This window comes from Heliangelus exortis, chromosome 2, assembly GCF_036169615.1.
Source record: "Heliangelus exortis chromosome 2, bHelExo1.hap1, whole genome shotgun sequence".
NCBI classification, from domain to species: Eukaryota; Metazoa; Chordata; class Aves; order Apodiformes; family Trochilidae; genus Heliangelus; species Heliangelus exortis.
Window position 1 is genome coordinate 56,164,943 of NC_092423.1, and position 17,276 is coordinate 56,182,218.

Genomic DNA, 17,276 nt, shown 5'->3' on the forward strand with positions numbered 1-17,276 from the left:
ATTTTATTCCTCAGGATATATGAGCTTAGAAGAAAGCTGAGGACAGGTGAAAAACTAACAGGTGTGCGTTTGTCTAGTAGATGTGTGACTGACGTGAATTTATGCATCAAACTGAACAAGGAGGTTGATTTTAACTTTAGGTTAATTAGTTAAAAAAGCTAATTTTATTAGCTTTCCAAACACAGCAGAGATACTACAAAACAAAGGAAGCCTTTCTTTTGTTGGATTTAATTTTATTTCAGCTAAACATCTCTTCCTGTTTCCAGCCCTCAAGTTTTGCTTGCTTCTTGAGGGAAGTTAGAGAAATCTAAATACGATCTATTTTTACAGTTCTGCAATGTTTTGGGATCCAAGTCATAATCTACAAAACCAGCATGGGTGGAGTCACATGAACACACAGTTAACAGTCAGTGGCTCAAGTGTGAAATATTTTGAATTTGTAAAACACAAAGTTCAGCAATGTTGATTAATCCCCTTTTGCTAATGAGGTCTGTGCAGGTTCAAAAGATCCCTGCATACCAAGTCTGGAGGCAAAGAATAAAATAATATACTAAAATTACAATGTAAGAGACTACGTTGCTTTAGATCATGTATCAGAGATTTTTTTAAAAGCTATTTTACTGTCCAGAAGTCAAGTACCAATAGCATCCACAGCCATAACAAATGTTAAAGAATCCTGGCCTCCTGTGTATCTCAGGGCTCTTCAGCCTTAATCTAAAACCAGAATCAGACATCTCTGACACAAAACCCAGCAATTATATCTTCAATGTACCAATGATAGTAGGATTCTGCTTTGATTCTGGAAAGTATTCCTGCACTCTTTCAAGAGCCAAATATTTGTAATCTATTGAAGTCTTCAATCTGATATTTTCCTTACCCTGATACTTACAAATGCTCAACCCAAAACTAAAAGAAAAAGTGGAGTCCTTTCTGTAATCTATATTGAGTTTGGAATCAGTCTCATAATCTCAAAATTAGATTAAATGGTTACAGAATATTGTTGTATTCTTTGGTGACAACTCAGTAATAGTGGCATGTGGCAGTAGCATTATAAGCAGTAGTGGAAGGGTTTTGCAGAAACAGACTCCAGTTCAAATTTTTGATAAGGTTGATTATTAACTACCATCACAAGAGTAGCCCTCCACAGCTACTGACTTGATTTGTACCCCCAGGAAGGCAGAAATGCACACCGAAACATGCTTTCTTGAACATTTTCTCACTGCATTTTTTCCAACTGCTTCAGAGTTTAGAAGGCAAAACAAGTAAAATTAACGTGTTTATTCAGGCAGATAATAATTTCTCAGAGGAAGCAGCTTTTACTTGTATGTATAAATTTATATTAATATACACACGTAGGTATGCTTAGATGCATTTCCATGTGTTTATATACAGATTTTGTACATTTATATACATTCAAATGGATGTAAAGGCAGGAAGGCAACACCAGGCTGTCAGGCAGCAGCCGCAATCCGAAGGCGGGTGCAGCCGGAAAGCTGCAAGGCCCCGGGCGCCCGGTGGGGAGGGGCGCAGAGCGCTGGGCGGGGGGCGAGCGATCCCGGGGCCGCGGTGCCTCCGTAGGGGTTGTGTCCGCCTTTCGAAGCGGGAGGCGCGCAGGCGCTACTCGCTCCCGCGCCCCGGTGAGGTGCTCTCGGGCTTGGGTAGGGAATCGCCCTGCCTTTCCTCTCCGGCCCCGCTGCCCCACTTTTCCTCCTCTTATCTCAGTCCTCAAAATGGGTTTCGTTACTATTTTTTTCATTGTCTTTGTTTGTTGGTCGTGTTTTTTTTAAACGTTGCCCACTCCCCAGGAGCCCATTTGCCACGCACTCTCCGTAGCTCCTGCTTATCCAAATAGCGGTGTCTGAAAGGGACCTGTCTGTTGATATCCCCAACTCCCCATCTTTCCTCTGCTACCCACCCTCTGCCCCTACCCCTCCCTTCGCTCGCTTTGAAACCTTTGGATGGTGTTTTTGGTGTCATTAGGAGATTAAAATCCCTAGAGCACCAGGGGAGGAGGAGGGGGGTGGAGGAGAGAGACAGCAGGCAGGAAGGTTGGCATATTAACACGAGTGAGGCTCTCCTACAGCCGTCCCAGCCATCCTCGGCTCCTCAGTGGCAGCGGAGGGGGGCGTTTGCCGGCGCCGCGGGTTGCGGCCGGCGGCTGGCGGCTGGCGGGCTGCACCCGGAGCCCGCGTTCACGGAGCTGCGGCTGCTGGCGGGCGTGTGGCCCCTCTCTCTTTTATGAGCAGCGAGGCGGAGGAGCAGCAGCGGGAAACACCAAGAGGAGCATTTCTTCCCCGGGGTTTATGAATGGCACTGACATGGAGGAAATACCGTTTCAGAACGTCAAGACCAAGAGGAAGAAATGCTGCCACTGCTGTTGCTCTCCGCCAGCTGCCGCGGCGCCGGGAACGGGAGCCGGGCTGGGAGACCCCCCTCCCTTTCTGCTGCTGGATGTCATCGCCTGCGAGGACGAGTTTGACTGCAAGGAGCTGGAGGCTCTCTTCCAGAGCTACAACCTGAAGCTGGAGCAGACGTCCACCCTTAAGGCGCTGGCCGTACTCATCGTGCTCACTGCCAGCCTCGCCGTAGTTGAACTGCTCTCTGGACCCAGCCTGACCATCTCCAAAGGCTCGCACCCGGTTCACTGCATCATCTTCCTCTCCCTCTTCATCGTCACCAACGTCAAGTACCTGCAGGTCACCCAGCTGCAGCAGATCGTCAAACTCACCTTGCTCTTCAGCTTCACCTTCTCCTTCCTCTGCTGCCCCTTCTCGCTCGGCTCCTACGGCATGGAGCCACCCAGCGCCCCCGAGCAGGGAATGTGGCAGCTCATGCTGGTCACCTTCGTCTCCTACTCGCTGTTGCCGGTCCGGACCCTGCTGGCCATCGTCTTCGGGCTGGTGGTGTCTGTCTCCCACCTCATCGTCACCGCCACTTCCGTCAGTGCCAAGCGGCAGCAGCTCTGGAGAACGGTGAGAGGGGCTGGGCCGCGCCGGGCACTGCAGCACCGCGCGGATCGTGACCGGCGGGCGGGCGCGGAGCGGAGCGGTGGAGGCGGCATGCGGGTCCCCGCGCAGCCAGACAGGGTGGCGGCGGTGCCGGGATGTTACCGGGATGTACCCGGTGTGTCCCCGGTGGGGAAGGGGCGAGCATGCACCTGTGTTTCAGGCGGTGTCTGTAGCTCCCGAAAGTTTCGGAGAGGCAGGGGGGAATAAGGCGGCATGTGGGGAACGGGACCTCTCGGCTTCATCTCTCGAAGGAAAACTAGCGGGGATGTAGGGGAGCTAGCGCTACTGTTCCCACGCAGGTTCAGGGGCACCGCATGCACAGCCTGCGCACATCTAGTATGTATAGGTAACGCCGCTTGACTCAATACAAACTTGGCGTTATGGCAATAAGGTGCCTGTGCTAATAACACTTCGATGGAGTTGATTCGTATTCTCGCTGTCTCTCTCAGACGTAGACCCTTCATTCTCACAGCACATCTCAGGGGGCCTCTGTTAAAACGATGTAAGGTAGGTGGGGCACTCAAAGGGTCAAACTCACCTCGCGGGGCATTCCCCTTTCAGTTTTCCCAGGGCAGCTACTGACCCCCTTCCACAGACATTACCGTGTCAGTGAACTTCCTAGCGGTTCCCTTTCCCCCGCTGAATTAATCCAGGAAAACCTACCTCTGCAGCAAGCATCTTTGGAAGCGTGCTGCTGCACTCTTCCCCCCTCCCTCCCTCGAGTAGCTATTTATAGCCCTGCAGGGCTTTCTCCGGATCCCGTGGCCTTACGGGCCGCACTGGCAGGAGGAGGAGGATGAAGATGAGGTGAGCGTATGGGAAACGCTGGGGCTGAAGTGGAGGTTTACTGCTCAAGGCTCCGTTATTTGGTGCCACTGAACCACTGGAAAAGAAATTGAAAAATTATTGTGTCCTCCCTCGTGTTGAATTGATTATGGCTGCCCTCAGGGGAATGGCTGCTCGCAGGGGAGAACAGAGGTTCTGGGGTTTAGATTGGTGTTAAACAACAATTTAACGCATAATCGAAGTACTTAGTATACTACTTCTGCTGAATCCTTGTATCATTCTCCATGGCTATGTAAGGCTGTGGTGCTAGGACATGCACACTTGTTACGGGCATAAACACTGCCAAAGGCAGAATTGTACACCTTTGTGCCTAGACCCCTGTATTCCTTCCTCCTTACATGCTCATGCAGGAGCACACACAAGCACATAATGGAGATACACAGGCACAATCAAAAGAGTGGGGTTGATGAGACAAACAGGATTATTCATGATTTCACGCTAATGAACTGGTGGACAAACCAAATTGTATGTTTTGAAGGGGAAGAGAGAGATAAGCTGAGCTTTATGATTTACCCAGATAATCTGATGGTCTATTTTTAAATGCATGATTTAGAGTTTCCATGAGAGGGATAGCAGATGAAATGCAGGAGCACTGAGAGGAGCCCTCCTTAAAAGCATCTAGAGGGGTGCTAAAAACCCTGGAGTATTTCTCTTTGAGTAAGGTTGAAGATAGCTATTCTTACTGGAGCACCAGTTAGTCCTTACGGGAGTCCAGGCTACCCTGGATGCCCTGATGCAGATTTTCCTTGATGCCAAGTCACAACTCAGTGTGGCATGTGCTGTTCTAGATAAACAATATAAAGAAAGAAACTGAAAATAATGTCTGCTCACTAAATTATCTAACCTAGAGCTTGAATGTGAAGCATTTTTGAGACAGGAAATCTTCTAACTTAGTTTCTCCACAGTAGTTTAACTCTCTTATTAAACAGACAAGAGCCTGACTTAAAAAACATAAAAATAACTGACCAGCAGCTAATGCAACACACCTTTGTTTCATCTTCATCACACTCTCCCACCACCAAAATAATTTCAGTAATTTGTATGCAGTGCCTACAGAAGTATGTTTTACTGATAACAGGAGGCAGAAACCATCTCTGAGTCAAGCCAAATAGCTGTTTTGTGAACTTGTGTAGCACAAAAATGCACATTAATTTGTTGCATATTTGTGAGCAAAAAGTCTTCTGATTTGGAGGCTACCTCTTTGTATGGAAGAGACTGTTCTCTTAGAAAGAAGTTGTTTTTCTCCTTTTCCAAAGAACAATTTCATAAAGGTTGGAGATTTAAAGCTGTGTAAAGACTGCATAATTTTAATTTTATTTTTCTGCCCTAAGAGTAGCCTGAGACTAGCCCAACCTTTTATGTAACATGTAGAATAGATGCTGGCTCACAGTCTGTATCTGCTTCCTAATCCCAATGGTTTTTGTCATGACCATCCCAATGCTTGTAGACACAGCATGCTGTCAGCCTGTCAGTAAGGCAGGACTGCTGTATGAAGAACTGGACTAGCATGAATGTCTCTGTTCTTTGTCCCCAACTCTTTGACTGCTAGGCCCTAGCACATGGTACATTTTAACCATAGAATCATAGAATATGCTGCTTTGGAAGGGATACATCACAGTCAAGTCCAACTCCTGTCCTTGTGTAGGGCACACCCAGGATCACACCATGTGCCTGACAGCATCAACCAAATACTTCCTGAACTCAGGCAGGCTTGGTGCTGTGACCACTTCCCAGGGGAGCTTGTTTAATTGCTCAAGTGTCCTTTGAGTGAAAAATCTTTTCCTAATGTCTAACCTAAACCTAAACTCTGCTTCAGCTTCCTACCATTTCCCCAAGTCCCATCTTTGGTCACTGGAGTGAAGAATTTAGTGCCAGTCCCATCTCTCCCCCTCATGAGGAAGCCATAGACTGCAATGATGTCACCCCTCAGCCTCCTCTGCTCCAAACTGAACAATCCAAGTGACTTCAGCTGCTCCTCATAAGTCATCCCTTCCAGGCCCTTCACAGAAATCACATAAAGTTAAGGGTTGGAAGAGACCTCACATTAAAAGATCATCGAGTCCAACCCATGTGCCAGAGCAGGGTCACCTACAGGAGGTCACACAGGAACACATCCAGGTGGGCTTTGAATGTCTCCAGGGAAGGAGACTCCACAGCCTCCCTGGGCAGCCTGTGCCAGTGCTGTGTCACCCTCAGTGAAAATGTTTTTCCTCATATTTATGTGGAACCTCCTATGCTCAAACTTGTACCTGTTGACCCTTTTCTTGTCATTGGACATAACAGAAAAGAGCCTGGCTCTGTCCTCCTGGCACACACCCTTTACATATTTATAAACATTAATCACATCGCCTCTTAGTCTCCTCTTCTCCAAGGTGTAAAGACCCAGCTCCCTCAGCCTTTGTTCATAAGGGAGATTTTCCACTCCCTTAATCATCTTGGAGGCTCTGCACTGGACTCTTTCAAATCTTTAAGTAAAAGTCTTTTGTATCCAGAAATGTAGAGGCACATACACCAACCACTGAGGCTGGTGTTCTGTTAATGAAGCCTTTGACTTATGGGTGGTTCAGGCAGGGAAACTATTTTATTTTTGTTTGGCATAAGCATAAATCTAGTAACTTCCACTGAAGTTAAATTGGCAAGTTAGGCTGTCAGCAAGACCAAGCACTTTATGTTGTTTCAGAGTCAACCGGTTAAAAAACAGGCATAGGCAAGTTAATGGATTTGTGCTGAAGTGGGCTTTTGAATGCATGTCTTCTAATTCCTTGCTACCTGAGCAATAACCTTATGCAAATCTTTGTATGACAAAATCTTCACCGACTTCAATAGTGCTGAATCAGACCCTGAGTGGGTCTAATGGCATGCTTAAAATTTGCATTCCTATAAATGTACAAACACATCAGCATATTAAAATCAATAGATCAGATCATCAGGAGGGTTTTGTCTACACAGCAAATGACATTTAATTTGCAATTAATAGTTTCCTCACAGTACAGTGTTGTCTGTGGGTGGTCTGTGGAGATCACAGGCTCATTTCTTCTACTTCTCTCCACCATTACATATCATGCATGTCATGTCATGAGACTCAGGTATTAGTAAAAGCAAGAGGAGAGGAAGAATGGAAGTGTAGACAGGCAAAGAGAGCCAGGGTAGTAATGTAGCAGAACTTGAGCTTCATCTTTCATAACTCAACTATGTGTTTTTTCATCAAATGCCAGATTATTATCTGCTAATCTGTCCTGGTCATCTCTTAAGAGAAATGTAGTAATAGATAAAACATACATAAATAAATAGAATATTAAAAATATGCAAAGTACTTGTGGGCAACCATGACCCCATCTGGAGTAATTAATGCTAAAAGGCATGCTGACTTCATAGCTGCTTTAGCATGTTGTATTTGACACTGTGCTAAGGATGTAAACAGTGTATATAGCTAATGTAGGTGACATAAGTTGGGCTCTTTCACTTCCTTTAGTGGAACAAAATGCTTGTGCTGTATAATGTGACAAGGTATCCACAGGTATCTGAACCTACAAATGAGGCTTTAACAGCTCAGACTCCAGTTTTGTTTGGTTTTGTTTTGTTTTGTTTTTGGGGGGGGAGGGTGGGTGCTGCTTGTTTGTTTTGTTTTTTGTTTGTTTTGGGTTTCTCTCATTATTTTTGTTTTGTGTTTGTTTTGTTTTGTTTTCTCCTCTTATAGCTTCCTGATGTTTGTTATGTGCTGTTAGGTGTATACATAAATACAGAACCCTGCCCAAAGAGCTTAGTATAATTTTTGTTGTGATGTAGTGCGTGGGTGCTAGAGATGATAAGGCCAGATGGGGTGAGGAAGGAGGCAAAGGCTGCTCACAGAAGTTGCTCAGTGGTGGCATATGCACAGTTTAATGATTTATTGCTAATTAATTTTTTGTCCCTCTTAAGTAATCTTGTCCCGTTGTTTGTTTGTTTAACATATGCTTATTTCCAGGAAAATTCAAAAGCAAACAATATACCACTAAACTAAACTGCCCTCAAACATAACAAAAGTCTTTGTGAAAGAACAAATCTTTTGTGAAAACCAAATCTCTAATAAGAGTAACAAAGAGCAGGAGAAAGATACTGTCATAAATTAGTGATTTTTTTTTCCCAGCAGTGTGTTGAAATAAGTGTTGTGATATTTTTCTGTTTGTATTTAAAACTGGTGTTATGCATGTATTCATTTATTTGTATGATTAACACTTCTGTTGATTCACCAAGTACCAAAACTGTAGTGTGAAATGGGTTGACTATGAAAAGGATAATGTGGACAAACTGGCAACAGTTATTTAAAATAATTTATTTAATACTTACAATTTTATTCTATCTTAAGTCTTTGCATATCAGTGTCATAGTATGCAATATCACAAGCAATTGTCATTATCATGCCAAAGTTAATCTTGTTTTTGTTAATGCTGTTTAAGCAATTAGTAATGTAATTAGTAAACACATTGCTGACAACTGTTGATCTCTACAGCTTTGTCTCTTATACAGAAGGCAGAGTCTAGCAGTCTAATGGAAGGGCTGCAAATCAAAGACAGCTCAGCCCCATTGTTGGAATTATTCAGTGCAAAACTCAGTTTTCCTCTGTCATGCATATGAAGTACTGCTGAGGGACTGTACTAGTTCATTCTCTGTAGTTCTTTACAAAGGTAGTATCAATAATGTCTCTACTGTTGAAAACATACCTATGTACTAATAATCTGTTTAAATGTACAGCTTTCCTCTCTTTCCAAAGATTAGGATTACTGTTCTTAGAGATTCCCAATATCTGTATGTAACTCTAAATTTTGTCATGTAGTCTTTATTAAAAGATTGGTAAATCTTTTTTTTTTTCCCCTTTTTAAAGTGGTATTTTTAATCTTCATTTGGTGGTGACTTCATTCTGCTGATGATTTTAGATGTCTTGGCAGCATCCAGTATCCTTCACTGAAAGGAAGGGGATGATCATCTTAATGGTTTCTTCTTTGCTCTAGGGTCCACTAGGAGACATTGTTGTGTTTGCTCATATGCGTTTCTCTTTTTTTAATGTTCTAGAGTTACATGTTGCATATGAATTTACTACGGATGGTTCCTTTTACATATATTAGATACTTGCTCTTTGTTCACTTTGTTAGGCCTAAAATCAGTTTTGTCCAGCTTCAGCTCTGCATTTCTTTAACTGACCATTAGTGAGTCTTTCTAACAGCTATGGGTGTTGGCTTCAGTTCGAAGCCCACACCCTGGCTTTTGTCATCCCATACCTGTACTTCACTCCACCATCTCCTGCCTTTCCACTTGTTGAGGCCTCTGCTACCTTTCCATAGGCCTATGTTTCTGCATACTACATCATTATGTTATGTTTTGTTGTTCTATAAACTGTTGCGCTAGCATACAAAGATAAGCAAACCTAACAAAAAATAGCTATAGATATCCAGTGAATTAGATTTTAAAAATTGCTGTTAAGTCTAAATGAGCTAAACCAAGCTGCAGGGATATAGATAAAAAATGTAGCCTGAGTAGCTACACTTCTACCCCAGATCAACCCTGACATGCTGCAGGCCAGAAGTCTTGCAAAGTCATTACAAAGCTTGTGACCTTCTATATGGGAATGGCAATACAGTAATAGAAATGACAGTACAATATTACAGGACTGTGTTTGCAATCCTTGGTAGTATGTGTATGATTTAGACTGTCTTCATGTGTCTTACTGTTTTCATTTTAATGCTAATAAAGTGGGCAAAATGGTGGCTTCATTTCAAAATGCTAATGTTTTATTGTCTAGACCCTGTTAATAAGTTAATCTGTTAGGTTTATAGCAAAACATTGCAGGTAATGCTAGGCATTAGAAACTAAATTAATTTAATTAATTAGAATAGTGCAGTACTTTGCTAGACAGAACCAATGCAATATATCATCTAACTAGTGCAAGTTTCAATTTATTTTCATCTACCTCAAACACAGATCTGAATATCTGCATGTCTATATTAGATGGCTCTTACGAACTAGAGCAGAAGTTTTCTTTCAAGCTTTTTGTTATCTCATTCTGCCAGTTTAGATGCATGGCCTTCTAATGTGCTTCATTCTGCTGTTACCATTTCAGGAACCATCAGCTTGCATAAAATAATGCTTTCTGTCTATCATAGTTAGTTATTCTCTTGTGATTTCTTAGTTTCAAAAGGTCATATTCAAAAGGGCATATAGGAAAGCTCCTGTCTCTCTTACAGGAATAAAATAGTACCCAGGGTAAATAAAAGCAAATGGCATGTATGGAAAGATGAACCTGGCCAACACCATTCATTGTTACTTGTAAGCTCTTGGTGGTGCTGATATGGAATAATTTTTAAAAAGTCTTTTATGAGTGGTGTAAAGAGATGTTCTGATTAATTCATAATATAAGAAAATTTAATCTAAGAATTAAATGTTCATGGTTTACACCTCTTGAGCTTTGCTGACAGGAAAAAATCAGGCAGTATTAATTCCTACAAGATTTTTCCTGTTGGGAACAGGAGGAAACAGTGCAAGTACCTTCCTTTCTTCCTTCCTTCCTTCCTGCCTGCCTGCCTCCTTCCCTCCCTCCCTCCCTCCCTCCCTTCCTCCCTCCCTCCCTCCCTCCCTCCCTCCCTCCCTCCCTTCCTTCCTCCCTCCCTCCCTCCCTTCCTTCCTCCCTCCCTCCCTCCTTTCCTCTCTCTCTTCCTCCCTCCCTCCCTCCTTCCTTTTGCTGGGAAACTTTTCATGGAAGAAATTCTTAGCTCCAAATTTTTAAGACATGTACCTGGAGGAATTTGTGGAAATGACATAGTTACGACTCTGTCCACCTGTTGTTTCTGTATATCTGAAATCAGCATTGCCTTTCATTTCCTCAAGTGCAATCCAAGTAAATCACTTCCCTTCAATGCATGTTAGTATAATAGAAAATTTAACTCATATAAATGTACAACAAATATAATACAGGAATATTAATTCTGTATGAAGTTTCCACTTGATCAGATACCTGAAAGGAATCAATTAACAACATATACAGAAAAGCTGTTTTTTCCAGCAGAATTTGAAGTAGTGAAAATCCCAGAAATATGGATCTAGTGTGGCTCTAAAGCAGGCAGTAAGGTGCAACAATGCTGTACGAAATACAGGTATTTCTTTAATTGTAGTTCAGGCATAACAGAAGTTCTTTGTCATCCAGAGATGCATGTTGCAAGAAATAATTTACATTAGTGTGGCTAATATTAAGAATATTACAGAACAATATTCCACCATAACACCACCTTTCAGGTGTTCATTCTGGAGCAATGTCTTCATTATTGGATTCAGATTGGAGGTTGTGAATCCTCCTTTTCAGCTTAATAAATATAATAAGCATAATAAACTGTTCTTTACAGAAGTTAGCAAATAAAATTAAGGGGTGCTTATAGGCAAACTGGCCTTTTTGTCTTTTTGCACAAGTTGCTCATTCATATGCTACACCAGCAGATAGGTTCTGTTTCCATAGATCTGCTTATGATTAGCTCTTAGAAGATTAAATTATCCACCTACACAAAATCAGGAAATGAAATAAAATAACGCTAATAAATGCAGTTTGAAAAGATATTTTCATAAAATATTCCTCTAACAAATTATCAAAATAAAAAAAGACTAAGAATCAAAAAGATCAATTTTCAAAAAGAATACTGTGCTTGAGCAGAGCTTGTGAAATTTATTCATATGAAACTGAGATTACATTTATGCCTTCTAAGTAAAGAATATCTCTGTTACAAGTTTGAGCTACCTCACAGGGCTTTGGGAAAATTTATGTGATGTGCTTGATTGTGTTCCTGATTGTCATAATTTAATCACAGAAGAATTTAGCTAAAAGGGCACACCATTTGATGTCAACTATGTAGGAAGTCAGGATATATTTGTTTACCTCATGACACGGTATTGGTAATGGCAGAGGAAAAGCATCTCTTCTTTGTGGGCAAACAGGCTCCTAAGAAAGAGAAGCTGTACAAGGATCAAATTCCCACTGGTCACTACTGCTATGTATGTCCAAGATTTGTATGCCACTCCTTACCTCATTTTATATGTCACAGAATTTAGATGCTATGCTCTGGAAGATGAGGATGACCCCTCATGGATGTCCTGTATGATTCCTGGTACCGGACTCAGAAACAGTTGTGCTGGTATCTCTGCTGATCCATGCTGGTTTAATTCAAATCATCTGTAGCAGTGCTGTGGGATTTGAAGAAGCCTAGTTTTTAAATTCAGGGTTGGATTAGCTACCATGATTCTTATTGTGGAAAAAGTCACACTGACCCTAACTCAGTCCCAAGGAAGAACTGAGGGCTTTGACTTATCAGCAAATTACAGTGGTGCAACATGTAAGTAGACATTGGCTACAGCACAAGCTCATTCTGTGGCATGCTGCAATGAATGCAAAATATTTTGAAGGTATGGGTTTTTTTCTTTTAAGGAACGCTTTAGGCATCTGAAAACTACCAGGTATGGTTGTTCAAAAGCTGGCATGTTGCAGGTTTTCTTGTAGTAGCTGTAGAAGGGAAACAATCAGGTGTTAGGTTACTCATCCTCAGGAGAAGTATTTCTAGTATCTGGAAGTCTCACAGTTGTTTTGAGATTTGAAAGATTCTTGGGTTTGGTGTAAATGTCAAAGGTCTACTGGTGGCCTAGAAACAATACTGTATTACTCTATTATGTACCTGGATGTAATAAAATCTACAACTACAGATGTTGATTGGTATTACCAGTCTGTAGACTGAGCTATTTCTCAATTGAGTTCTTTTGAGGAGTTTCATAAGACAAAGAAGTACTAAAGGAAAAATAGGATCTAGTTATTTTTCTTAGCTGTCCAGCAGGCAACTGCTTCACCTCTTCTGGCCTCTCCTCAGGGTTGAATTTCTAGTCTGGCACACAGGTCCATGAGCATTGTGAAGAATGGAAGAAGTGGGGCTTTTTTTCAAGAAAAGATTACTGAGATTTAAGCAGATTTCATTTTAACAATTAACAAATATTAAAGTTTTGAATGAATTAATTTAATTAGTCTCATATTAATTAATATATTTTAACTAATTAATTTTAAAATTTAAAAACCCTAGCAATTAATAAACACCAGAGGCTTGGTTCTATCTTCCATTTTACAAATTAATTTAGTCCTTTTAAGATTGTGGACACAGAAAACTGGCAGTATCAGTAAAAAGTAATGCCAAACAGAAGAAGTAAACTGGTCTGCAGCAGCCTTTTGACAATCACCCTGAGGTTTGAAGCATGCTGTTCCAGCATGGGCTGCTTCATGTGCAAACCCTAACTCTTGTTTATGCCAGCTGTATTAGTGTGCGCAAACACAACAAAAACTCCAGCTAATACACTTTTTCCTCTGACTTGAGGAAACTAGAACACATCTTTTTATTCAGAAGAGGAGAACCTGGTTGACACACCTTGTTCTGTTGCACTCACTTTCTATGCTCTGGAGTCCTTCCATTCTAGGTCATTTATGCCTTTGCCTTCTGTGAATCTGTCAGTCAAGCTTAGTTCCATGAGCTTACAAACTGCCATATGCCAGGTTCATTTTGGCAGTAGAACCTTCTCTGTTGTAATCTCATCTCTGTGTGGGTCATAAAGTGGCAGAAAAGTACTAGCACACATCAGATAATAGGTCAGGAACAAAGCCTGGTGATAACTGGCAATATTGTCATACCTGCTGTTTATATCCCAAATAGTAAACCTGGAAACAATTACCAGGTGTGATGATGTGTGATGCTCAATTAATGCCCTCTGAACAGATATCAAAAATCTCTAGTGTTGAAAGGCAGTGTGCCTAGACTTTGTTTGGACTTCACTATCATCAGATATCCAAAGTCTAGTAGGAAGGAAGTCTCCAAGGTGAGTGATTAGTGTTAGAAAAATAATTAAAAGGCCACCTGTTTCTTTCTGGGTTTCCTAAAGCTGCTATTAATGGCATAGTTTTACTCTCAGGCCATATTTTAAGTAATCATTACCACTGAAAAAAAGTAATCCTGTGGGTGTGGATAGCCACATATTTTCACCACCCAAACACAGTTAAGTAGTGCACTGAATGGACCAGGGAGCTGTTGTGGATTAGAACCAGCATGGTAGGATGGGCTCCCAGGTGGTTGAGTTTGCTAGTCATGTTCATAACTGCATGGGCTTCTGTGCTGTCATGAATAGGCTGGCAATAGGAATGAGCAAGCAGTGAAAAAAAGGGCAGAATTGCTTTTTAAACTGTTCTGTCAGTTTCTGTCCTTTGTTATAAGAGCAGGTGTGCTGTCTTCTTTGCTACGTGAACTTCAATGGAAATAGCACTGGCCTGATTACACCTTTCTGTATTTGTAACCTAACTTCTCACTTTATAGCTAATAATATTTGCATTAATTTAGATATGAATAAAAATATGGAAATGAAATATAGAAAAAAAGTAAAACAGGTGTTGTAACTAGAGGTTTGGTTTATTTAATATCATAGAATCATTCCCATTGGAAAAGACCTGTAAGATCATCCAGTCCAACCTTTAATCTAATTTTACAAACCTACCTGTGTCAGCTGACTTCTAAACTGTGTCCCTAAGTACTGTATTTATATGATTTTTAATCACATTCATGGATGGTGCTTCAACCACTTCCCTGGAAGCCCATTCCAGTTTTTGATAACCATTTCTGTAAATAAGTTTTTCCTAATATCCAACCTAAATCTCCATTGGCACAACCTGTAGCCATTTCCCCCCCATTCTATTAATGAGAAGAGTCTGACTCAACCCTCTCTACAGCCTCCTTTCAGGTAGTTGTATAGAGCAGTAAGGTCTCCCCTCAGCCTCCTCCACTTCCAACTAAACAACTCCTGTTCCCTCAGATACTCCTCATCACATTAGGTTTGTTTTTCAAACCCTTCCCCAACTTTGTTGCTCTTCTTCAGACCCCCTTCAGCACCTTGATGTCTTTCTTGTAGTGGGAGATGGAAAACTGAACACAGTATTTGAGGTGTGGCCTCACCAGTGCTGAGTACAAGGGGACAATCATCTCCCTAGTCCTGCTGGTCATACCGTTTCTGATACAAGCCATACAGTTGGCCTTCTTGGCCACCTGTGCACACTTCTGGCTCATATTCAGCTGACTGTCAACAAACACCCCCAGGTTCCTTCCTGCTGGGCAATTTTCAAGCTCCTTTTCTCCAAGCCTGTAGTGTTGTATGGGATTCTTGTGGCCTAAAGGCAGGAACAGAGTACTGGATTTTTTGAGGAGGAGGAGATCCACAATATATTTAAATTTGTTTTGTAGTGTCTTTCAGGAAGAGGTTTTGCATAGTACTCTAGTCATATATATTCACATAAAGATATCTTATAGCAAACTGATGGAAGACATAAAAGAGCACTTGCTGAAAATTAATGGTGCAGTGTGATAAAATATACAAATTGTATATCTGGAAACCCATCTCACTTTGCAGTAGTCTCTCAGGAAAGCACTGCTTGCTTAAGATGTTTCTTTTTCAATTCTTATTTTCTCATTGCAGCTGAAAAAACAGTAACACAAAACAAAGGAGGGATTGCTCAGGAAACCTACATACCTAATTTTAGGCTGGAATTCAGCTTGTCTTATTATTTACCATTGGTGTTATGCTAATGTCTACAGGTGCCAACTTGGATTAGCTCCTCAACTCAGTCCTTGCTCTACAAGTATACAAATAAAAGGTAATCTATTGTCCTCCACTAAGACATGGCAAAGAAGAAAAAAAAGATAAGAGATAGAGAACCAAGATGATTTTCCAAAACTGGTTGGTCAATGGGTATAGCTTGTGAGTCTCCCAACTCCAGCTGCAGTTGTCTGGGAACATTTCATAAGCGTCATCAAGAAATAGTTTATATTTTTTCGGTTTCCTCTGGACTAAGTTGTACTGTCCTATTCTGCTCTTTTCAGTTACTCTGAGACAAAATTTCTCCTCTAGTCAGCATGACTTGGGGCAGGCTGTTCATGAAAGAGTGCAATTTCATATTATAGTTAAATGGAGCATGTTTATGAGCCACTTAAACATTTTTCTATGTATTTGCCTCAGTAACTTTGTTATTAACTGCACAAGATGTAGATGAAATGTTGATTTTATTTACCTAAAGCAATGGTAATTAACATACACAACCAAGAATACCTATTAATCTATGTATTTTCTAATACCAGTAGGAATCGTTTTACTTACTTTTTTTCTTTCTTGGGCAAAGTGGATATACAAATATGTTTTCCATCACATTTTAGAAGAAACTAGCCATAATTTGTACATTATAATGGCTATTCATTACAATTCTGTATCCCAGTTATAATGCTGAGATATAGACGAATGGCATAAAGCCTGAGCATATTGTGGTTCGATTCTGCTAGTCATAAGAAGCTAACACTAAGCAATGTGAAATCTGAAAAACTAACATGATCTTTAAATGATTTTTTCTGCAAATGTTTTGTAATATCTGAATGGGATGTCTAAAGAAGTATTAACAGTCTTTTTGGAGGCAGTACACTGGTTTATCAGCAGAGTATTTTGGCTTCATTTTGCTTCACAACATAAAAGAGATAGGCATAAGGTGTGTGTACATGGCCAGGTTGAGAGGAAAATTGAGACAGTCAGTGGTTAGTTAAATGAAAAAGAAGAGGGAATCTGTCCGGTAACCCACTGCTAACTAATCATAATTTCCAGCAGCAGCTTCACAAGCACTGTGAGTTAGAAAAATATTGTCCTGCGTATTACGGACTTTTCCCTGTAGCTGTATGACAACACAAGGTTGTTCTTTAGCAGTAAAAATCCAAATGGTCAAAAAATGGATAAAAAGTTTGTGATTTGAGTAGTATAAGTGGCATTTTGAAAAATTACCATTTCCCTCTTCTTGTCTGCTCTAATTTGTGAAACTTTCAAAGTGCTTATTTTTTTATATTTGAGTATTACATTTAAATATTGGAAATGAAAGTCTAAAGTATACAATCACCTATACAAAGACAGAGTAGATGTATTCTGAAAGTTATTGAAAGAGGTATCCTGCCTGCTTTCTATTTTTTCTCTTTCTTACAGTTTCCCCCTCATAAGGGAAATGAGTCAGAGGACTCTTAAATTCTCATTCTGTCTGTCTCTTTTCCTCATTAGTGTATTTGCACAGACTTCTCACACATTTTCCTTCAACTGATCTCTAATCATCTCTATGACTAGGGGAAGGCCTCTTTTTCTGACATCTTTTCTGAAATCTTTAATTACAGTTGATAGAATGTGTTTGGATTTGTACCTATAAAAAAAATATTCTTTGCTATTGACATCAACACTTGTACTTTCCACATGAAAGAAATTATTGTGATAAAGTTTGTTTCAGAATCTCTGTGCGCACTCATATACCACTTGACTAGCATTCTCCTTGAACAATTTAATAATTTGCAATGACCAGCACCATTTTCAATG

General features: G+C 41.0%; 1 protein-coding gene across 1 annotated transcript in view; it reads left to right on the plus strand.

The window, feature by feature from the left end:
- Positions 1 to 2,060: 2,060 nt before the first annotated feature.
- Positions 2,061 to 17,276, plus strand: part of ADCY1 (adenylate cyclase 1) — a 143,157-nt gene continuing 127,941 nt past the window's right edge. The window contains exon 1 of the mRNA XM_071736231.1: positions 2,061 to 2,972. Within this exon, the coding sequence (XP_071592332.1) occupies positions 2,304 to 2,972 (669 nt within the window). The 5' untranslated portion in view covers positions 2,061 to 2,303. The remainder of the gene's footprint in view (positions 2,973 to 17,276) is intronic.